This window comes from Saccopteryx leptura, chromosome 7, assembly GCF_036850995.1.
Source record: "Saccopteryx leptura isolate mSacLep1 chromosome 7, mSacLep1_pri_phased_curated, whole genome shotgun sequence".
Lineage (NCBI taxonomy): Eukaryota > Metazoa > Chordata > Mammalia > Chiroptera > Emballonuridae > Saccopteryx > Saccopteryx leptura.
The window spans coordinates 88,519,667-88,543,500 of NC_089509.1; the positions used below are offsets into that span (position 1 = coordinate 88,519,667).

Below are 23,834 nucleotides of genomic sequence, written 5' to 3' on the forward strand. Positions count from 1 at the left end.
TATCGGTGTAACTTAAGCACATCTTTAAGCAACTTGTTTAAAAAAAAAAAAAGAAAAAAGAAAGTTTTAGTTCTCTTCACCTGTACACATACCGCTCTGCCCACAAATTTTGCAATCCAGTTTTGCCTGATTCTAAACTGCTGTCTCTTGAAGTCTCCCTCTTGGGTTTTTCTGCCGAATGCCTTAAAAAAGTGACTTTGAAATATGCATTGTATCTCTCCATCCATCCTCCCTCAGAAAAACTGAATTTATTTAGAATAATTCTCAGTCATTGAGAATAAGACATAAAAATCTTTGGGAAACTTCAAGACCCCAAAAATTCAAAGAGCGGAGAAGGTGGTGGGCGAGTGCGCCTTTGCCCTTCTAAATACATGAACGGGCTCCTAAGAGAAAAAAAAAAAAAAAAGCAGAAACCTAAAAAATGGGGCGTGGGGCAGCGCGAAGGACCACAAACACTGGGCGCTCCCGCCCAAAGGAGGCCGGGTCCTTCTCCGCGGCAGCGGTGCGTCCTCCGGCCCAGCGACCCTCCTCCTCCGGACACCCAACCTCCACCTTTTCCAGCCTGCCTCCCCGGGACCCGCGAGCCCCGTTCGGGGCAGAGGGTAGCAGGCCTCGCTCTATACTATAGAGGGCCCGGGATTGACCCGAGGCGGCTGCGGAGCGGCCACCGGGCTCGGCTCGGCTTGGCTCGCCTGCGGCTGGGGGCGAGGGCGGCGGCGGCTCAGCGACCCCGCAGGTCAGCAGGTGATGGAGGAGGAGGCAGGAGGAAGAAAGAGGGGGGTGGGGTGGGAAGGAGCGTCCAGTCCGGCGGCGCAGACAGCTCTGCCAAACCTCGGACTCCCCCAGTTCCGCCGCCGCCGCCGCCAGCTCTACAGGGCGAGGAGGGAAGTCCACAAAGTGCTGGAGCAGAGGGGAGAAAATTCAAAACGAGTCTACTCAACCTCGTCTTGGCTCGGAGGCCCCGCCATGGAGACCAGCACAATGCGCAGGCGCCTCCCTTTCGGGAGCGCGCAGCGCAGCACCGTGAGATAAGACCACTATCGGCCACCGTCGTTCGTTTTCTATTGTGAGCCGTTCTTTTTTTACACTTCCTTCGCTTGAGGCTGGATCCCTCGGAGAATCGGTAGTATGTATGATAAAATAAACGTGAAACGGCTTTAGTAAATTAAAGTTGAAGACACAGGAAATAGAATCCATATCTAGCTGGAGTCGGGATGGTTTAATGCAAGTTAAATGCCCTGAGGGCAGCGTGGCAAAAATAAATAAATAAAAGACTACAATTCCCTATTGTTACAGCGTCTTAGAAGCGCTGCTTTCTGGGGGTTGTAGTATCTAGGCGCTGTGTTTGAAGTATCGGGTCTAAAGACAACCTCTTACGTTAAGAAAGAGCGAAAGAGAAGCAAATTTGAATTGGGCGTTTCTGTATCTTCATACTATATCACAAGCCTAAATATATGAAAGGAAATCCAAAAATATTAAAGGACACGCTGTCTTTAAGACTATGCTTTCCTGATCGATGATTCCTAAATCTAGGAATAGGTAGTTGATGTGTGTAGGCTGGGCCTCTGTAAAAGGGCCGCCTCGTGGTCTCTTTGCTGTGGAGGCCGGAGGGTAGCAAGCGGAATCCCAGTCTTGGACTGCAGCTTCTGCTTCCCTGCGCAGTCTAATTTGAAGCTGCCTCTTATTATAGTCCTAAGGGACCAGAGCGCCGGTTGTCTGACTCTTTACCCTGTACGTTTCTGTAGGCAAGTTTTGTGTGTACTCCCCGCGATGGCTCAGCTCCAGACACGCTTCTTCACTGACAACAAGAAGTAAGTAAGCTTCTCTCTTGTCACCTTACTAGGGATCCTTTCCAAGGACCCCTTCTGTATGACCTTGTGGATCCCTACTTTGCCGTGTTGACTTTTACACTGCCACCCCCTAATATGTATATAAATATATATATATATATATATATATATATATATATATATATATATATATATTTTTTTTTTTTTTTTTTTTTTTTTTTTTTTTGCTGGACTCCTCGGTTGAGCGTGTTTTCCACTTAATCGAAAGCGGTACCTTTCAAGGATTTCTCAGGGACCGAACTCTGATATCGCGTCCTTACTGCCGAGCTTCTCAGACTCTATACAATTTAAATTGTGAATGCAGGGGGGCCGAAGGGCTTCGAATGGCTTGCTTTCTGGATGAAACACATTATGACATAATGATTATGTAATTTGAACAACGCACCACGTCGTTACAGGCTGTCTGCTAGTGGTGTGTCGGTTTCGGAAAACACAACTTTTTTTTTACAGAGACAGAGAGTACAGCGACAGGGATAGATAGGGACAGACAGACAGGAACGGAGAGAGATGAGAAGCATCATTAGTTTTTCGTTGCGACACCTTATTTGTTCATTGATTGCTTTCTCATATGTGCCTTGAGGGTGGGGCTACAGCAGACTGAGTGACCCCTTGCTCGAGCCAGCGACTTTGGGTCCAACCGCGCTGAAGCTGGCTACCTCAGGGTCTTGAACCTGGGTCCTCCGCATCCCAGTCCCACGCTCTATCCACTGCGCCAGCGCCTGGTCAGGCTTCATTTTCTTTTCAAGGTAATAAACGATGTTTTTTAAACCAGGCTAGAAAGGAGAGCTTTTAGGGGGTTAGTAGAACTGTTTTTGTTGTTGTTGTTTGTATTTTTCTGAAGCTGGAAACGGGGAGAGACAGTCAGACAGACTCCCGCATGCGCCCGACCGGGATCCACCCGGCACGCCCACCAGGGGGCGATGCTCTGCCCACCAGGGGGCGTCACTCTGTCGCAACCAGAGCCACTCTAGCGCCTGGGGCAGAGGCCAAGGAGCCATCCCCAGCGCCGGGGCCATCTTTGCTCCAATGGAGCCTTGGCTGCGGGAGGGGAAGAGAGAGACAGAGAGGAAGGAGAGGGGGAGGGGTGGAGAAGCAGATGGGCGCCTCTCCTGTGTGCCCTGGCCGGGAATTGAACCAGGGACTTCTGCACGCCAGGCCGACGCTCTACCACTGAGCCAACCGGCCAGGGCAGAACTGTTTTGTTTTTTTTTGATGAGTGTGAAGTCAGTTTAGTTAATGTGTGTATATACATACATACATATGCCAGTATACGTAATGTGTGTATATATACCTCTGCGTGTATATATACATCTATGTATATATAAACATTTTTGCCCATTTTTTTTTTATTCTTTTTTTTTTTAGAGAGGAGAGGGAGAGACAGAGAGAGAGAAGGGGGGGAGGAGCTGGAAGCATCAACTCCCATATGTGCCTTGACCAGGCAAGCCCAGGGTTTCGAACCGGCGACCTCAGCATTTTATATAAACATTTTTAACAGTAGTTCCCAGGTCTGTAGCATTCCTTTGAAACCTAATTACATTCTGCTTTATGGTGTGTTTGTAGCTTTACGAATTGACCTGGTAAATCATATTCACTCTTTGTATTTTTAATTACAGTATACATAAACTGTATTATCAGTGCTAATTAGTATACATACTTAGCCTCACTACTTCTCAAGGAATGTGATGACGCAATAGCATGGTCACTGTACTTTTTCTAATTGAAATTTTTATTATTGTTGTTGAAGTCTTAAGAAATAAATAGGCCTGACCTGTGGTGGCGCAGTGGATAAAGCGTCGACCTGGAAATGCTGAGGTCGCCGGTTCGAAACCCTGGGCTTGCCTGGTCAAGGCACATATGGGAGTTGATGCTTCTAGCTCCTCCCCCTTCTCTCTCTCTCTGTCTTTCTCTCCTCTCTCTCTCTCTCTCTGTCTCTCTCTCTCTCCTCTCTAAAAATGAATAAATAAAAAATAAAATTAAAAAAAATAATAAACTGTGGGATCTAAGAAGTAAGATTTAAAAAAAAAAAAAAAGAAATAAGAAATAAATAGACCACTGTATTTTAGCCCCTGAGATAAACTAATATATATATGTATATGTGTGTGTCATATATACCTGTATATAAGTAAAATATATAATGTGGTCTTTAGTGACTGGCTCCAAGTGTCATACATGTTGTAATATGTATAAGTACTTCATTCCTTTTTTTTTTTTCCCCCTTCTTTCCCAAGTGAGAGGAGGGAAGAGAGAGAAACAGATTCCTGCATGTGCCCCATCCAAGATCCACCTGGCAAACACCCCTACACCCCAGTCTGGGGCGATGCTCCCAACCAAGCTATTTTTAGTGCCTGAGGCAGAGGCTGGAGGGAGCCATCCTCAGTGCCTGGGGCCAATTTGCTGGAATCAATTGAACTATGGCTGCAAGAGGAGAAGAGAGAGAGAGAAGGGGGAGGGGGCATGGAGAAGCAGATGGTTACTTCTCCTTTGTGCCCTGACCGGGGATTGACCTGGGACATCCACATGCCTGGCTGGTGCTCCACTACTAAGCCAACTGGATAAAACAGTACTTCACTCCTTTTTATGGTCAAATAATATTCCATTATATGAGTAATACCACATTGTTTCCATTGTTTAGTTGATGGACATTTGGGTTGTGTATACCTTTTGGCTATTATGAATAGTGGTAATGTGAATATTTGCGTATAAGTTTTTGTATGTATATATATTTTCATTTTTCTTGGTTTTATGCTTAGGAGTGGAGTTGCTGGATCAACTGTTAAGATCCTGCTTAACTTTCTGAGGAAATGTCAGATGTCTCCAAAGCACCATTTTACATTTCCCTCCAGCAATGACTAAGGGTTTAATTTCTCCACATTCTCACCAATACTCATTATGTCTTTTCATTGGTCGCTATTGACAGCAAAATCACACTTTCTAGAATAGGCTGGGTGGGCAATTTAACAACTCTTAGCTATTGTTTTGCTGCTCCCTGCTTTCCTGGACTCCTGCTTTCTGTCTATCCATATTTCACTGTGTATCCTTTCAGACACTGCTCACCCGTCCTTCTTTTCTCTGTTTGAAATGACCTATGGCTTATTTGTTCTCCCATTTTTATATTATATAGGACATTATTCTTATATAGTTTCATTGTGTTTGGTTAACAGACTTGAACTCTTTCTGAGAACTGAGACCACGTCTTAATTTATTTTGTTAACCCTATAAAACAAAGTGTCTTACATGGATTAGATACCCACTCGATGTTTGTTAAATGAATAAACACATATTTGTTAAAATAATCTGTGGACTTAATCTTAATGTTTCATTTCTTCTTTATAGATATGCAGTAGATGATGTCCCCTTCTCAATTCCTGCAGCTTCTGAAATTGCTGACCTTAGTAACATCATTAATAAATTGCTGCAGGCCAAAAATGGTGGGTATATATATTCTGAAAACTTAGGAGAGGGTACAATATCACTAACTACAATAAATTCTATCACATTTTAATTTTATTTCCCTTTTTTGGCCTTATAATATTGCATGCATTTTATAATGGTGTCATTTATAACATATGGGTTTCCTAGCTACATGATACTTTGAAAAATGCTTTGAAATAAAGGTTTTCAGGAAAATATTTCAGTTTAATCTGTTTTTAAGACTATGGAGATAAGGTGGTTGCAATTCAGGAATAAAGATCTTACTATAATAGTTGTGTTACAGAGGGAATCAAGGCATTGTGATTGTGCTAAAGAGAGCTGAGTTGAGAAGCGGAGAGAGAGAGAAGGGGAGAGGAAAGGGAAGAGAAGAGAAACAGATGGTTGCTTCTCATGTATGCCCTGACCAGGGATCAAACCTGGGACATCCGCACGCCAGGCTGACACTCTATCCACTGAGCAAACAGACCAAGGCCATATGATGGTTTTTAAAAAGTAAAATTGTAATAGGAAATAGAAAATTTAAACAATAAATTGAAAATAAGCCCTGAAAAAAAAAAAAAAAAAAAAAAAGAAAATAAGCCCTGGCCAGATAGCTCAGTTGGTTGTAGTGTTGTCCCAAAGCACAGAGGTTGCCTGTTTGATCACCAGTCAGGGCACATACACGAACAGATCAATGTTCCTGTGGTGGCGCAGTGGATAGAGCATCAGCCTGGGATACTGAGGACCCAGGTTTGAAACCTTGAGGTTGTCAGCTTGAGCATGGGATCAAAGACATGACCCCATGGTTGCCGGCTTGACCCCAATGTTGCTGTTATGAGCAAGGTGTCAGTGGTTCAGCTGAAGCCCCTCGGTCAAGGCACATATGAGAAAGCAACAATGAACAACTAAGGTGCCACAACTATGAGTTGATGCTTCTCATATCTCTCCGTTTCTGTCCCTGACTCTCTCTAAAAAAAATTGAAAATATAAAGTGTGATTTTTTAATGTTTATTTTATTGATTTATGGGAAAGAGAGAAACAGAAACAATCTGTTCTTGTAAGTGCCCTGTCTGGGGATCAAACAGGCAACCTCTGTGCTTTGGGACGATGCTCAACCAACCGAGCTCTATGGCCAGGGCAGGTGTGATCTTTGAAAACAAAACCTGTCAATGGAGATACCATTTGGAGGCAAGCATATTATTAAGCAGATGTTTCTGATACTTCAAAGCTCTTTTGTACCCTAGTTGGAGAGATAGGGAGGTGAGAAGTATAAACTAATGCCTTATACTTTCCCCTTCATCTTCAGATAGCCCCCAAACTTTGGTAAGTTTGAGGTGATGTTTTTTCAGGGACAGGGTCTACAATCTTTTCATTGGTAGCAGGTGGTAGTTTTTGGTTTGTTTTCTGAAGTGAAAAGCAGGGAGGCAGAGAGACAGACTCCCACATGTGCCGTACCGAGAACCACCGGCATGCCCAGGAAGGGATGATGCTCTGCCCACCTGGGGCATTGCTCTGTTGCAACCAGAGCCATTCTAATGCCTGAGGCAGAGGCCATGGAGCCATTCTCAGCACCTGGGCCAACTTTGGTCCAGTGGAGCCCTGGATGCTTGAGGGGAAGAGAGAGTAAGGGAGAAAGGAGAAGGGGAAGGGTGGAGAATCAGATAGGTGCTTCTTCTGTGTGCCCTGGCCAGGAATTGAACCTGGGACTTCCATATGCCCGGCCAACACCCGGCCGATGCTCTACTGCTGAGCCAACCGGCCAGGGCCTAGCAACTGGTAGTTCTTGATTAAGAGATATTCATATTGTGTTTTCTTTCTAAAGAAGTCCCTGTCTTTACTTTCATTATGGATTGGATATATAGAGATTCTGATGCATACTTTTCTAAATTTCAAAAATATCATATATTCTACCCATTAAAAACTTTGAACTAGAATAAGAATTATTCTTGCAATAGAAGCTTTGCAATATCAATATGATTGTTGTTATACAAATACTTGTATATTTTTAAACTTGTAGATAAACATTGATTTGTCTTTCTATATAAACTGAACAGCCAAGACATCACTCTTGAGTTGAAGATGCAAATTATTTAGATTTCCGATTTTTACAAAGTAACAGTCCAAATAGACAAAGAGAGAATTCTTATATCAGACGGATTATCTCGAATAAGTGCAGAAAGAATAAAGAATTTTAAGTATATTGTAACTTCCAGTGAAATAATGGATTCAAGTAGTGATTATCAGTAGCTGCTAAAACCATTAATTAGGTAAAAGGCTGATAAAGAATATGATGGGAGGGATCATACCTGATCTGAGCCAAGAGGTGGGTCTTAATATTTTAAAAAGAGACATAATGAAGTTACATGCTTCCTGATGTGATGCCATAGGAAATGCAAAAGGATAAACCAGAGAAACCTAATAGAAATGATTGAGGTCTGCCTCATGTACAGGATATATAGGTGATAGAGAAACATGGTCAATGATACCTTGGAAATACAATGTTAGATTTCCTGGTCAGGGCACATACAGGAGCAGCTCAATGTACCTGTCTCTCTCTCTCTCTTCCTGCCTCTCTCAAAAAATAAAAAAATGTAATCAATCAAACCCAGAATGTAAGAAGAAGTATGAAAAGGCAGATGACCCAGTTTCTTTAACAAATATATAAATGACAAGGGAAATAAACATTATTATAAAATATATTAAATATAATTTGTGGACTTTGGATGCTGACTCTAAAAAGCTTCTTGTAAAAAATATTTATGGAATAAGGAAATGTGAACATTGGCTATTTGACAGAGAAAATTATGAAATATTTTAACGTGACTTTTTAAAGTCTTTATATTGTGGAGATACATACTAAAGATTTACAGATGAACTGATACCATTTCTGAGGTTTGCTTAAGAATAAAGCAGTGAGGGAGTGGAGGAAGGAGCATAGAGATGATTGTCCATGAGTGGGTAATTGTCTTTTTTTTTTTTTTTTTTTTTGGTGGGCCATTCCTTTATTAAAGTCTTGTACTGGCGGAGAAACACCACACAGGGGAAACACTTCCCTCTTCATTCATTCAGAGCTCACAAAACCCTGACACATTATCCGTCCACAACTAGGAGAATCTCTCCGGTTCCTCCTAGAATCAAAGGCCCCACCAGTCTCAGCAGAGCTTGCCAAAGCCCCTCAGCTCTGGTTCCCCATCTGCACACCTTCTCTCTCTCTGCACATGGCTTCTTCTTCAGCACTCTGCATTCCTTTCTCTCACTCTGCAAACATGGCTTCTCTCTCCTGCAAAACTGGCTTCTCTCTCTTTCCTTGCCAACATGGCTTCTCTCTGCCTCTGCACAAACTGACTTCTTCTCCTCTGCTCTTTTCAAAACTTTCTCGAGCCCTGGCCGGTTGGCTCAGCGGTAGAGCGTCGGCCTAGCGTGCGGAGGACCCGGGTTCAATTCCCGGCCAGGGCACATAGGAGAAGCGCCCATTTGCTTCTCCACCCCTCCGCTGCGCTTTCCTCTCTGTCTCTCTCTTCCCCTCCTGCACCCTCCTGCAGCCAAGGCTCCATTGGAGCAAAGATGGCCCGGGCGCTGGGGATGGCTCTGTGGCCTCTGCCTCAGGTGCTAGAGTGGCTCTGGTCACAATATGGCGACGCCCAGGATGGGCAGAGCATCGCCCCCTGGTGGGCGTGCCGGGTGGATCCCGGTCGGGCGCATGCGGGAGTCTGTCTGACTGTCTCTCCCTGTTTCCAGCTTCAGAAAAATTAAAAAAAAAAAAAAAATTAAAAAAATTAAAAAAAAAAAAACTTTCTCGAGTGGGTAATTGCCAAAGTGTGTTTAGTGGATGGGGATTCGTTTGTTATTTCTATGTTTGTATATATTTGAAATTTTTTCATAGAATAAAATGGTTTTTTTTTAATCTAAATATAGCTCCACAATAACAACAATTTTACCAACAGAACAAAGTATTTCTGTTCTTAAAAAATCACATACTATACTGGGATACATGGCTTGATTGTGCCATGGAGAAATTCTGGAGAAACTCAGAGGCCACACTGGGATAATAGGCACCTCTTTGTTTTGGGGTCTCATATACCTCTGCCAATACCACTTCAGGTCCTAAGAGTGATAATTTTATTATGTATTTTCTTTAGAGATCCACAAACATGTGGAGTTCGATTTCCTTATCAAGGGCCAGTTTCTGCGAATGCCCTTGGTCAAACACATGGAACTGGAGAACATCTCATCGGTAAGTTCAAATGCTTACCAGCTCTATTTTACCTATTATTAGATAATGCAGGTAAACTCCATTTAGAATCAGCCTAAATCTATAGTAACCAAGATCCTTTTGATTATTGTTTTTTCCTCGGAATTTGAACTTTAGTTTCTATATATTCAAGTTTGAAATCCTCTCTTCTTTGAGTAAATTAGTAAAGAAGTATAGATGAATAAATATGGAAAGATAACTTCGTATCTGTGCAAGAATTGTCAAGAAAGGGAAATAGCAAATATATGCTTACTGCTCCTAAAGATGTACAAAATGACTGTGCACATATAACCACTAGTAGATTAGGTTATTGTGATTTAGAATGATTTTTCTCCCTTTCCTCTAATTTTCAAACTTTTCTTAATATTGCTTTTATAACAATTTTGGGGGCAATTTTTAGAACTATAGTAAAATAGACATGAAATTTATCATTTTATAACCATTTTTTAAAGAACTCTTTAAATTTATTTATTGATTTGAGAGAGAAAGGGAGGGAGGGAGAGAGAGAGAGATGGAAACATTAATCTGTTTCTGTATGTGCCCTGACCCAGGATCAAACAAGCAAGCTTTGTATATTGGGAGGACATTCTAACCATTTTTTTGGAGTACAATTCAGTGGCATTAATTACATTCACAATATTTTGCAACCATCACCACTATCCATTTCCAGAACCTTTTCATCAGGGGTCCCCAAACTTTTTACACAGGAGGCCAGTTTACTGTCCCTCAGACAGTTGGAGGGCCGCCACATACAGTGCTCCTCTCACTGACCACCAATGAAAGAGGTGCCCCTTCCGGAAGTATGGCGGGGGGCCAGATAAATGGCCTCAGGGGGCCGCAGTTTGGGGATGCCTGCTTTTCATCATCCTAAACAGAAGCTCTGTACCCATTTAACAATATGCTTTTGTGATTTATAATTTAAAGTTTCTTATATTTTTCCCCCCACTTTTAGCAAAAGTTTTCAGAGGTCATTAATATTTCTTAATGTTCTTCATAGCATAGTTACATCAAATAAAATTTTTCACATTTTGTATGGCTCCAAATTTTCTGGGTTATGAAGGGGGGACAAACATGAAGATTTATTAATCTGGGAGTCCTTTATCTTCAGAATATACCTTTTAAGATTGTACCGCCTGACTGATTTCTGATTTCTCTCTGTGACCAGGAAGAGGTTGTGGAACTCGAATACGTGGTGAAGTATACTGCACCTCAGCCAGAGCAGTGCCTGTTCCACGATGACTGGATCAGTTCAATCAAAGGGGCAGAGGAATGGTATTGCTGGATGAATGTTCTTGTATCCTTCTTTGTATGCCACCTTGATCAGTCTTTTTAAGTGCACGATGAGACTATTCTCTGATTTCTCTGTCCTTTGTAAAAGTAATTTGTGATACAGGTATCAGTGACCATACCAAAGGATCTTTACAGTCACCGTAGTTAAGAAGAAAGATCTATTAGTAAGCTTTCTTTTCGGTGTCAAGATGTAGTGACATTTTTATTTTGAATAGGTCAAGGGTTAGGGCATTTGTTTGATACAAGTATGTTGTTTCTTAAGACCAAGGATGTAGTATGTGTTGGGGGGGATCCTTTGTCGTCACGTTTCTCCTGGCCTGCTACCATGAAGACGCAGGTCGTGCTGCTTTAGGGCTAAAATGGGCAGACTGCAATCAAGAAGTTGTGGGTGGCTCAGAGCAGACCCCCACTGCCCTTACTTGTAGAAAACCACATCAAGAGTGGTATATAGTGGTAGCTTACATTCAAAGAATTTCTCCCTGGGGCTGTTACACAGTTATATTTTTACTGGTTTTATTTTTTACTTTAACTGGTTTTACTGTTTTTCTTTTTAATGGTTTTCATTGGTTAAACCATTGTTAGGTTTTATAGGCAACTTGCTTAGCTTTCCTGAGAGTTGTAGTATTTATAACGGCACTAAAAATAAAATCTAGGATTTGTCCGCTGTGTGTTTATTCTTAGCAGGTCAAGAAAAGCCAAATGTAACATCTTCTGATCCACTCCAGTGTGTTTTGAAATCTTAATCTTATTAAAGGAGAGTTTAAAAGTACAGTCCTCAAGATTGACTTTGTCATTGCTTTATAAATATATATAATTGATTTCAGGATTTGAAAAAGCTGCTTTTTGTATTTCAAAGGATTTTTTTTTCTCCTTGCAGGATCTTGACTGGTTCTTATGATAAGACTTCTCGGATCTGGTCCTTGGAAGGAAAGTCAATAATGACAATTGTGGGACATACAGATGTTGTAAAAGATGTGGCCTGGGTAAAAAAAGGTATGACTCTGCCTAAACTGAGAGGAATACTGGACAGAGACTAGAAATAAGCCATTCTAAGTGCTGAGGCAGAACAGAGGGTAGGAAACGTCTCATGCCTCAGTCATTGTGCGGTCTTTTAAAAATACAGTGTTCAAGAAGTAAAGGACTATATTAAAAAAATTTGTATGTTCATAGAAGTGCATCCTTTCTAAAATTCTATCAGATAATACATATTTTCAAGTTGGAACTAAGTGTGTTAAACTCATTTTTTACAGTATTTTTGAAGACTATACTGTAAGTTTCTTTTTCAAAGGTGGACATAATGAGCTTTTATATATTTTTAACCTTTGTCCCAACAATAACCAATTCTTTAGTTTCAGAACACGGTGTATTTTAAATTTTTGTACTAGCTTGTTTCTTATTCTTGTGCCCTCCTTTCCTCAGACAACTTGTCTTGCCTGCTGCTGAGTGCCTCCCTGGATCAGACTATTCTCCTGTGGGAGTGGAGTGTCGAGAGAAACAAAGCGAAAGCCCTGCACTGCTGCCGAGGCCACGCCGGGAGTGTGGACTCCATCGCTGTTGATAGCACAGGAACCAAAGTAAGGAGCTCTTCATTATCAGCACTGGGTTGAGTTACACTTTGAACTTCTCATGCAGAAATATTTTCTCTACATATATTCATTGTGATTGGCCTACTTTCTTCACAATTGGTGACTGAAGAATATGATTTGAAACCAAAAAGTAACTACTCATACAATAAAAGATCAGAAACTCACTTCCTTAGTCTGGGTATCTGTGTTAGAACTTCATATGAATTGCAGAAAGTTTTAAGAATTCAGATAAACAAGCAATTTCTTTATATAGACTTAAATCTTAGTGATTGACATTTTCAATGTTTCAGCCACTCACAGTGCTGTCATCAATTGAAAATGTCTAGTTCATCTAATAAGCCATAGCATACACTAAAGTTACTGTTAATAGAGATCGTTTTACTATTACTGCTGATCTACTCTTTATTCTAACAAAACGGCAAGTTAGTTAACAGGAAATAAACCCGAAGGCAACACTATATTGATTTATGAGAAATTACAGCCTCTCATACTGTGTGAAAGTTCCCTAAAAGTGTTTCTTCAGCATTTCTTTGCCAGTTAGCGTTACAGAGGGCATTTGATGCATTCCAAGTTAAAGATTTATGATTATTCATATTTGAGCCATCAAAAGGTTTACATGTTGTCAAGTCCAAACTTAAGTGAATTAATTGCACCCTATGTTGTAGCTATAAGAAACAGGAACTCATCTTAAAATTTTTTCAGCTTAAAGATTGTGAGAGCCAAGGAAGAGTGAATAACCACATCATGAGCAGGGAGATGGTGCATTTGGGTCTCAGGAACCGAGGCGTGGAGGCTTGAATGTGGCCAGCACACCCCCGCCCTCTTGTCTCCCCAAGTTGACTTTATTTTCTCTTACCTCAAACTTGCTTTTTCCACATGGCAATAGAAACTGGCCTTCAATATTCCCAGGTTTTACATCCTGTACCATTAGTCCCTGGAAAAAGACTAACTCCACTCTCTGGATTACAAGTTTTCAAAAAAAGAAAAAGGTCCTGAAGGAGAAAGAGACCTGTTAGCCTACTGGAGGTCAGTTGTCCACCCTGATCTAAGCAACGATGGCCAGGGCACCAGGCCATACAGGGATGGCAGCTCCTTCTGTTGCCATGAGATTGAAGGTACAACTTTCAGGAGACTAGGAAGACAGGCAGATGGTGCCATATTAGTAAGGCTTTCAGAGCAAAGTAAAGGTTTTACGTTAAATAGCAGGAAATAACAGGGCAAATAATATGGATTATACTACAAACTCGGTTTCCCTTCATGTATATCTCTTTAGTTTTGCAGTGGTTCCTGGGATAAGATGCTAAAGATCTGGTCTACAGGTAAATCAAATATTTCTTTTAATGATATTTCAAGAATTTCAGTGAAAGATTTCTTTTTAACCCATATATATATATATATATATATATATATATATATATATATATTGTATTTTTCTGAAGTTGGAAACGGGGAGGCAGTCAGACTGACTCCTACATGCACCCGACCGGGATCCACCCAGCATACCCACCAGGGGGCAATGCTCTGCCCATCTGGGGCGTTGCTCTGTTGCAACCAGAGCCACTCTAGCGCCTGAGGCAGAGGCCATGGAGCCATCCTCAGCGCAGGGGCCAACTTTGCTCCAATGGAGCCTTGGCTGCGGGAGGGGAAGAGAGAGACAGAGAGGAAGGAGAGGGGGAGGGGTGGAGAAGCAGATGGGCGCCTCTCCTGTGTGCCCTGGCCGGGAATCAACCTGGGACTCCTGTACGTCAGGCCGACGCTCTACCATGGAGCCAACCGGCCAGGGCTTAACCCATATTTTAACATAAAAATGGACCAGGGCTTTGTAGGACACAAAAGAGCATAGTGTAGAGAAAAATTAGTATATTTCATTTTGTTTCAAAATGTTTTTTGCCTGACCAGTGGTGGCATAGTGGATAGAGTGTTGATCTGGGATGCTGAGGTCCCAGGTCGGGACCCCAAAGTTACCGGCTTAATCACAGGCTCATCTGGCTTGAGCGCGGGCTCGTCCAGCTTGAGTGCAGGGTTGCCAGCTTGAGTGGCATAGACATGACCCCATGGTTGCTGGCTTGAGCCCCCCAGTCAAGACATGTATGGGAAGCAATCAGTCAGTGAACAACTAAAGTGACACAACTATGAGTTGATGCTTCTCATCTTTCCCTTTCTGTCTTGTCTCTCTGTCTCTCTCACTTAAAAAAAAAATGGTTTTCTACCCCACAATCCCCTTATTTAGCGGACAGTGTCACTGAATTGCTGCAGGTGTCCACAATATGTCTGGTGCAGTGGGTCATTAACTGCCTGAATTCTCTTACTCAGAAACCTGGAAATAAACAAAAATACCTTCTGAGTAATTTTTAAGCTGGTTTACTTAAAATAAAATGTTTAATACAGTTTTACCAAACTTCTGACTTTGAAAACAGAGAAGAAACAGTTAGAGTAGGAAGAGGAGGGAGGACGCTCAGAGGAAGGTACCTTGATAGTAGTAAGAAGTTCTTGAAGACATAGCAAGATCTCAAACTGGTTAGGTTCTAGGATTTTAATGTCTTTACTTTTTACTTTCGTCTTTTGGAAGATTGGTAACCCAAGTATTGTTTTTATGTATAATTTTCTATTAACCCATAAATGAGTAGGAATGTCTTTCTAGTCAATTGAGATAATGTGGAGAAAGTATACACCCAGAATGTAAGAATTTTTTGAGACTTTGCAGTCAATGTTTACTATAAATTTTAAAAATATAAAATCTGGCCCTGGCCTATTAGCTCAATCAATTAGAGCATCGTCCCAAAAGACCAATGTTGCAGTTCAGGGCACACACGGGAAGCAACCAGTGAGTGCACAAATAAATAGAACAACAAATGAATGTTTCTCTCTCTCTCCCTCCCTCTACCGCCCTTTCTTCCCCTCTCTGTCGCTCTAAAGTCAATGAATAAATTTTAAAAATATATCTGTTCTAATTCTCTATGATATAGTTCCTACAGATGAAGAAGATGAAATGGAGGAATCAACAAATCGGCCAAGAAAGAAACAGAAAACAGAGCAGTTGGGACTAACGAGGGCAAGTATTTGTGAGAACTACTATACTTGGCTTAAGTTTGTATTGACAAATAGAAGATAATTTAATATGATCTTTCTTATTTAAATTTCCTTTCGTCTCACCTTGCTGCTTCAACCATAATTAAGCCTTCTTTCAGTAGATTTGTAAATTTTTATCAGAAATACTCCTGTTCCTAGGCTAAATTTATCTGACTCATTGGATGTAGTAGCATTGTGTCAGGCTTACAGACTGGTAGGCTGACTATTTAGCTAATATATTTTATCACATGGTGCATTTAAAAAACTTTTTTCCATTGATTTGAGAGCGAGAAGGAGTTAGGGAGAGAGAGAAGCATCAACTTGTTGTTCTACTTAGTTCCATCTAGTTGTGCCCTCATCGATTGCTTCTCCATGCATGCCCCAGCCGGGGATCAAACCCGTGACCTTGGTGTGCCAGGACCACACTCTATCCAGACCCATCCGGCCAGGGCTCGTGGTACATTTTGAAGTAGGATCTTGCCGTTGTTAGAGCTTGCACTAAAGTTATGTAAAGGTTTTTAATCCTTATTTTCTCTCAAAAATCGCCTTATTCCCTGAAGAACTGTTCTACTTAAGTAACAGGACCAAAGTTGACTTTTCTGTCTTTTAAAAAAAATTACACATATGTAAATTTATTCTTTGATATATAGCTTTTGAATTTTGATAAATGCATTGAATATGCAGCTACCACATAATCAAGATACAGAACAATTCATCATCCCCTAAAACTCAGGCTGCCTACTGGTATAGTCAACCCTTCCCCTCTGCGTCTATACCCTGCAACCACTGGCTTGTTCTCCTTTCCTATCAGAAATGGAATCACACAGTATATAGACTTTTGCATCTAGCTTTTTTTTTCCGTATAGCACAATGCATTTGAGGTTCATCCCTCACCAGAGATATACCCAGGTTATTGGTATCATGGTTTATTCCTTTTAAAAGCTGAGTAGTATTCTTCTGTATGGATATACAGTAGTTGATTTAATCACTCACCAGTTGAAGTATATGTGGGTTGTTTCCAATTTAACAGTCATAAATAAAAATGTGATAAAAATTTGTGTATAGGCTCTTGTATCAGGTTTCTTTATTTTTTTTATGGGAAAATTTTAGAGCTGAAAAGAGAAACCTTAGGGATCATTTGGTCCAGGAATAAGCAAAATATAACTCAACAACTAATTGGGCTGTGGCCTAATTTTGTACTACTAAGAGTGTTTTTTACATTTTAAAGAGGTTTTAAAAACAAAGAATATGCAACGGAGGCGGTATGTGGTCCAGAAAAGCTAAAAAATTTCTTTTCTGAACCGTTATCAAAAAACTTCGCTGATCTCTGATCTACTACTATAACCCCTCATACTGCAGATGAGGTAATAATATTTAAGGAGGCCATATATAACAAAGTTACAAAAGTAGATTATTCTCATTTCAGAATTTTTCCCCTCTCTCTATCACATGTTATTTATATTTAAGACAGACACTATACCTAATTTGGGGTTTTAATTTGAGAAAGATAGTAGAGATTTTGGAATATTAATGAGCCATGGACATTTAAAGGTTGGATGCTAAGAAAATAAAGTGGTAAGAATAACCTATTTAGATTAATTTAACTTGGAAGAGAGAAAATTGCAGCACTTTGACTCAAACCTAGATCTAACCCCAGAGGTGCTTCTACTAACTTCTACATGTAACAGGTGAAAAGAGTTAGTATTCATATTAATACTTCTATCTCAAAATGAAAAGTAGACCAGATGAGGAAGCAGCAGAATATAGTGGAGTAATCATTTGGGTTCAATTTTAAATCTGCCACTTAAAACTTGTATGACCTTGGCAAGTTACCTTTCTCAGCTTCACTCTCTCTAGCTATAAAATTAAAACAGAAATACCTGTCTTGGAGGATCGTTGTAAAGAAGAAATAAGCAGGATACGCAAGCCAAAGCACCTGACACACTATCCGCCATATGGGCTTCAGAAGTACCAGCTACTGTTACTGTTTCAGCTGCTCTGAACTAAACGTGCTTTCCCTTTCGGTGTCTTTCATTTCTAGACGCCCATAGTGACGCTCTCTGGCCACAAGGAAGCCATTTCCTCAGTGTTGTGGTCAGATGCTGAAGAAATCTGCAGTGCATCCTGGGACCACACAATTAGAGTGTGGGATGTTGAGTCTGGCAGTCTTAAGTCAACTTTGGTAAGACTTAATAAATTCAGTGGTTCTCTGATTAACTTTGAGCTTTTAAACGATAAGCTTCTAGAAATGATTACTTCTAGCCCACCCATGGTTAAATGTCCTTTCCTTTTTTTTTTTTTTTTCCAGACAGGAAATAAAGTGTTTAATTGTATCTCCTATTCTCCACTTTGTAAACGTTTAGCATCTGGAAGCACAGATAGGCATATCAGACTGTGGGATCCCCGAACTAAAGGTGAGTCATGTAAAGCACTGCAGAAAACTGTGTAAATAACAACTTCTCTTTTCACTAGAGATGGTATAAAAAGGCAATTTTCTGCTTTTTTAGATTTATTCTGCTTAGTTCTAAAATTTAATAATAGTTTTCTTTTTTGCTTTGTGCAGATGGTTCCCTGGTGTCACTGTCCCTAACCTCACATACAGGCTGGGTCACAGCAGTAAAGTGGTCTCCAACCCATGAGCAGCAGCTGATCTCAGGTTCTTTGGATAACATGGTCAAGCTGTGGGATACAAGAAGGTAAATCCTATTTACAGTCCACAGAAGAAATAGATCAATTGCCTGTTGTATATGGAGAAGGTGAAATGACTACTGGAATGATAAAATACTTTAATTTTTATTTATTGATTTTAGGAAGCGAGGGAGGGAGGGAGGGAGGGAGAGGGAGAGAGAGAGGGAGAGAGAGAGAGAGAGAGAGAGATATGAACATGGCTCTGTTCCTGTGTGTGCCCTAACTGGGGATTAAACCAGCAACCTCTGCGGGTTGGGACAGTGCTCCAACCAATGGAGCCATCCTGCCAGGGCTGGAATGCTAAGTATTGATAACAAAAAGAAAAATCAGGATCAAATGAATTTTCCTCATGTTAATTTGTTTTTTGCAATCTGAAAGAATTTGTGACAGTTTTTTGCCAAAAAAAAAAAAAAGAAAAGCCCTGGCCGGTCGGCTCAGCGGTAGAGTGTCGGCCTGGCGTGCGGGGGACCCAGGTTCGATTCCCGGCCAGGGCGCATGGGAGAGGCGCCCATTTGCTTCTCCACCCTCACCCCCTCCTTCCTCTCTGTCTCTCTTTTCCCCTCCCGCAGCCGGGGCTCCATTGGAGCAGAGATGGCCCGGGCGCTGGGGATGGCTCCTTGGCCTCTGTCCCAGGCGCTAGAGTGGCTCTGGTCGCGGCAGAGCGACTCCCCGGAGGGGCAGAGCATCGCCCCCTGGTGGGCAGAGCGTCGCCCCTGGTGGGCGTGCCGGGTGGATCCCGGTCGGGCGTATGCGGGAGTCTGTCTGACTGTCTCTCCCCGTTTCCAGCTTCAGAAAAATACAAAAAAAACCCCAAACAAACAAACAAAAAACACACGTTTATAAAATCCATCTTTTTGACACTGTTATATGATACAGGATAAAATAGAATTTAGTGAAATTATCCTGGACCTTAATATAAATATAACTATAGAAGTAAAAGCCAGTGGTCTCTGAATAAATAGAACTGTGATTAAATTATAAATTATGTTAAAGAAACATTAAATTTAAAAATGTATTTTTAGGCCCTGTCTAGTTTGCTCAGTGGATAGAGCGTTGGCCTGGCATATGCATGTCCCAGGTTCAATTCCTGGTCAGGGCACACATGAGAAGTGACAGTCTGCTTCTCCACCCTTCCCCCTCTCCTCTTTCTCTTCCTCTCCTTCTTCTTTCCCTCTTCCCCTCTTTCAGCCAGTGGCTCAGTTGGTTCAAGCATTAGCCTCAGGTGCTGAGGATACCTTGGTTGGTTCATGCATTGGCCCAAGGCACTGAAGATAGCTCAGTTGATTCAAGCATCCCAAGACGGAGGTGGCTGGGAGGGTCCCAGTCAGGGCACCTGTGGGAGCCTTCCTCACTATCTACCCTGCTCTCACTTAAAAATATATACACACACACATACATATTATTTTATGTATTTTATATATTTTTTAAAGATAAGCAGATAGTAAAGATGTCTTTTTTATTCATGGGCTAGTGCTATGATACTAATATATTCAGCACATTCTCAATAAAAAGCATACACAATTTGTCTATTTTGACAAGTAAGATGGAGAGGCATTAACCAAATACGTGTTATTTACCCTAAATCTGCTTTCTAACTCCTTATATTACTGTATGACATATGATTTATTAATATCTAGAAGGTATATACATTTTTTTTTTTAATTAAGTGAAAGGAGGGGAGGCAGAGAGACAGACTTCTGCATACTCTCTGACAGGATTTCACCTGGTAAGCTCCCTACAGGGCAATGCTTTGCCCATCTGGGACATTTTTCATTGTTCACTAACCAAGCTATTTTTAGCGCCTGAGGTGAGGCCACAGAGCCATCCTCATTTCCAGGGGCCAACCTGCTCGAACCAGTCGGCCAACTCACTTGAACCAGTCGAGCTGTGGCTGTGGGAGCAGGAGAGGAGAAGAGACAGAAAGAAAGGGGAGGGGTGGAGAAGCAGAAGATTGCTTCTCCTGTGTGCACTGACCAGGAATCTAACCCAGGACATCCACACGCCAGGCTAATGCTCTACCACTGAGCCAACCCTCCAGGGCTGGTATACATTTTAATTGGATACTTTATATAGCAATTATCATATACTTTCTCATAATAGTATACTATATACTTTCTTCATATAGTACATCCTATATGATACTTTCTTCATAATGCTATGAAGAAAATAAAGCAGAGTAAAAGGACACTTATTTGGGGAAGGCCTCTCTGAAAGTGGTATTCGAATAGTGAATTGAACAAGGTGATGGTATGAGACATGCACAGATAATGGCAGAGGTAAAAGCAGACAAGGTGCAGAAAATATTTGCATATTGTTAAAATAGCAAGAAAGCCAGTGTTGATGGAGTGGAGTAAGCGCGGAGGAGAGTGGCAGTACACGAGGCAAGTAGTGGTTATACTGAGCGGGACCTTGTGAGCTATGGTAAGGAATTTGGGTTTCATTCTAAGTGTGATGAAGACTTTGGAGGTTGTTGAGCAGGGGAGCAAGAATGAAAGCAGAGAGGCCAGTATTATAATTTAAGAGACAGAGAATGATGATTTAGACTATGGAGGTATCATCAGAGATAAGTGGTTGACTTTTAGGTATATTTTGAAGATAGCTCTTAGGCAGGATTCCTAGATCCTAGGAATCTAGGATAATGTCCATATAGTCTACTGAACAATTAGATGATTATTGGTGCCATTTGCTGTGATGGGAAAGAGTAGAAAAAGAGGTTTGATAGTAAAAATCAAGAGTCTTTTGATTGTTTTAAACTTGTAATGCCCATAGACATTCTGTGTGTCAGCCAATTGAATATATATACCAAACCTGGGAGAAGTTTGGCTAATATATAAATTTGGGAGTTATGAGCATATAGATGGATAGAGAAAGGATACATCAAGTCATGATTCATTGATAAAAGTAATCAAGAAAGTGTGAAAATGGGCCTGAGTATAAGTTTTTACAAATACATAGCATATTTTCCTGAATATATTTGTTGTACAAAATCTTGGCCGTTGGCTAAGGATACAGGAAAAACAGGAGCGGTGGTCAAGTATATACGCAGAATTTAAATTTATTTTTTATTTTATTTTATTTTTTTAATTTTTTTTTATTTTTTACAGAGACAGAGAGAGAGTCAGAGAGAGGGATAGATAGGGACAGACAGACAGGAACGGAGAGAGATGAGAAGCATCAATCATTAGTTTTTCGTTGCTACCCCTTAATTGTTCATTGATTGCTTTCTCATATGTGCCTTGACCATGGGCCTTCAGCAGACCAAGTAACCCCTTGCTCGAGCCAGTGACCTTGGGTCCAAGCTGGTGAGCTTTGCTCAAACCAGATGAGTCCGCACTCAAGCTGGGGATCTCGGGGTCTCGAACCTGGGTCCTCTGCATCCCAGTCCGATGCTCTGTCCACTGCACCACCGCCTGGTCAGGCATATACGCAGAATTTTAATACTAAGTGGTTATAGAGTCAAGGATGGTGAACTCTTTAGTTTTCAGGAAAGTATACGTGATTATTCGTATGTTTGTTTTAATATTATGAAATACATATAACAAGTCAACCTTTTCATCTTTTAGTTGTAAGGCTCCTCTCTATGATTTGGCTGCACATGAAGACAAAGTTCTGAGTGTGGACTGGACAGATACAGGGGTAAGAAATCATCAGTTATTTTGTGAAGAGGAAAATATACTATTTAACTAAATCTGGAACTTGTGTTTATGGAGTTAATAGTTTCAATTTGTCTGATATTTATAATTCTGTATTCTAAGTTTCCATTATTACTATTCATAAAATTTTTATATTCAAAGAAGAAACAAATATGTCTTTTATTATTAAGAATAGTAAAATTTGAGGATTATGAAGCAGTTTATTTCTCATGAATATTTTAATGAAATCTTTCAAGTCCATAAACTTGCTAATTTAGACTAATTGGATCAAAGTATTTCTCATTTAGATAAGTCTTATATAATAAATCTAGATAAAATGTGTTTAAAGAATTACAGTTCAATTATTTTTATGTACTGTATATACATAAGCTCTTATGCCTATGAATTCAAATATAGGGCCTAGGGCTACTTGAATAATTTGTTATCCATTTACCCACAAACAATTAATGTGCTGTCCTTTAAAAACTTAATTTTCTTAAATGGGTTAAACTATATTACCCTTCAAACTTTTTATTACATTTCTTAGCAAATGCTTCATAGAAAGTACAGTAGCAAATCATTCCTTAACCAAATTCAGTTGATCCCTTTTAAAACTTTAATATATTATAATAAGTAGTAAAAATTGATGTGATCAGTCCATTTAACTATTAACTCTCAATGCAAGTTAACTGCTCATTCATGATTGCTGATAATCAGAATCACCAGTATTTATGTAGGTTTACTAGCATATGAAATAACTGCCTTTACTTCTGTTTGTGTTTTTTTCCCTCCCCTTTTATGCAGTTACTTCTGAGTGGAGGAGCAGACAATAAGTTGTATTCGTACAAATACTCACCTACCACTTCCCATGTGGGGGCATAAAAGTGAATGATGAAGTTGACTACAGAGATTCTTTCTATAAATGTAATTGATAGAAAATACTCAGATTATATCAATGCAGATCACCCCTGGTAATAGTTATTACTGTCTTTTTCTTTATTTTGTATTTATTATACAAGAGTTTGCATTTATAAAATATAAAATGTGGCTTGCATTGTCTACCTTAGGCAAACTCTTGAAATTAAACTGAGTTTATTATTACTTTTTGAAAGTATTGGTTTGCATTAAGTTTTGCTTTTGAAATACCATAAAAGCATAAATTAAAAATACAGTACTTGTCCAGTTTTTTTTTATTTCTGATGGAGAAACAACGTTTTTAAGGTAGCTGTTTTTAAAAGGGATCTAAAAAGCTAATAAGAGAAAAATTTAGAAATACACAATTTTATTTTGGTAAAATAAGTGATGTTTAACTGTAATGACTTTGTAGGTATTAGACATCTACATGTTGCCAGTTTTTAAAGAATTTGTTGAAATACCGTAAGTACTTCATATAAAGATATGTCAGAATCCTTTAGAAACTGCATATTGGTAACCAGGACTCCATCTATCACTGTGTACTGTGTATATAAAAGAATAGATATTTTAGACCAAACCTTTCAGTCAGTTTACAAACATTCTGTAATACAAATTTTATATCATTAGCATTTATCTAAATTCATACGTTATCTACCAAATATTTAAAGTAAATGTTTTCTTAAAACATGACTTCCATCTTGAATAGACTGGCATTCCTCAAGCAGAACACTTCAGCTTCTGAGTAATATATGGCAAATCACTTTGTTCTTATCACTAGACTCTAATGCAATATATCTACTTTGTTTTAATTTTAAAAGTTTTTAAATTAGAGTTGACATAAAATACTATATTCATTTCAGATGTATAATCTGATCACCCCAATTAATGTAATACCCATCTGATACCACGTATAGTTACTGTATTACAGTATAATAAACTATATTCCCTATGCTGTACTTTACATCCCCGTAACTATTTGGTAGCTACCTATTTGTACTTCTTAATCCCTTCACCATTTTTGCCCATTCCCCCAAACCGCCTTACCTTGGGCAACCATCAAAATACTCTCTTTATCTATAAATCTGTTTCTGTTCTACTTGTTCGATTTTGTTTTTTACATTCCACATATAAGTAAAAT

The 23,834-nt window shown here is 40.1% G+C and overlaps 1 protein-coding gene across 2 annotated transcripts; it reads left to right on the forward strand.

Annotated features, from left to right (window-relative positions):
• The first annotated feature begins 1,065 nt into the window (after positions 1 to 1,065).
• Positions 1,066 to 22,952, forward strand: WDR12 (WD repeat domain 12). 2 transcript variants are annotated; one of them, XM_066344902.1, is made up of 14 exons: positions 1,066 to 1,126; positions 1,746 to 1,811; positions 5,187 to 5,281; positions 9,404 to 9,498; positions 10,682 to 10,788; positions 11,684 to 11,799; positions 12,226 to 12,380; positions 13,666 to 13,711; positions 15,359 to 15,444; positions 17,503 to 17,643; positions 17,770 to 17,875; positions 18,025 to 18,157; positions 21,713 to 21,785; positions 22,586 to 22,952. In XM_066344902.1, the coding sequence occupies exons 2-14, from the start codon at positions 1,771 to 1,773 to the stop codon at positions 22,661 to 22,663; spliced, it is 1,272 nt and encodes a 423-aa protein (XP_066200999.1). In that variant the 5' UTR covers positions 1,066 to 1,126; positions 1,746 to 1,770; the 3' UTR covers positions 22,664 to 22,952. The 2 variants fall into 2 exon arrangements, with proteins under 2 accessions (XP_066200999.1, XP_066200998.1); XM_066344901.1 differs by lacking the exon at positions 1,066 to 1,126 and adding an exon at positions 1,368 to 1,539.
• The last annotated feature ends 882 nt before the right edge of the window (positions 22,953 to 23,834 follow it).

Coding starts and splice junctions, on each gene's coding strand:
- WDR12 (XM_066344901.1), top strand. CDS start 1,517: ATGATTCCTAAATCTAGGAATAG. Junction 1,812..5,186: donor TTCTTCACTGACAACAAGAA/GTAAGTAAGCTT, acceptor TCTTCTTTATAG/ATATGCAGTAGATGATGTCC. Junction 12,381..13,665: donor TTGATAGCACAGGAACCAAA/GTAAGGAGCTCT, acceptor ATATCTCTTTAG/TTTTGCAGTGGTTCCTGGGA.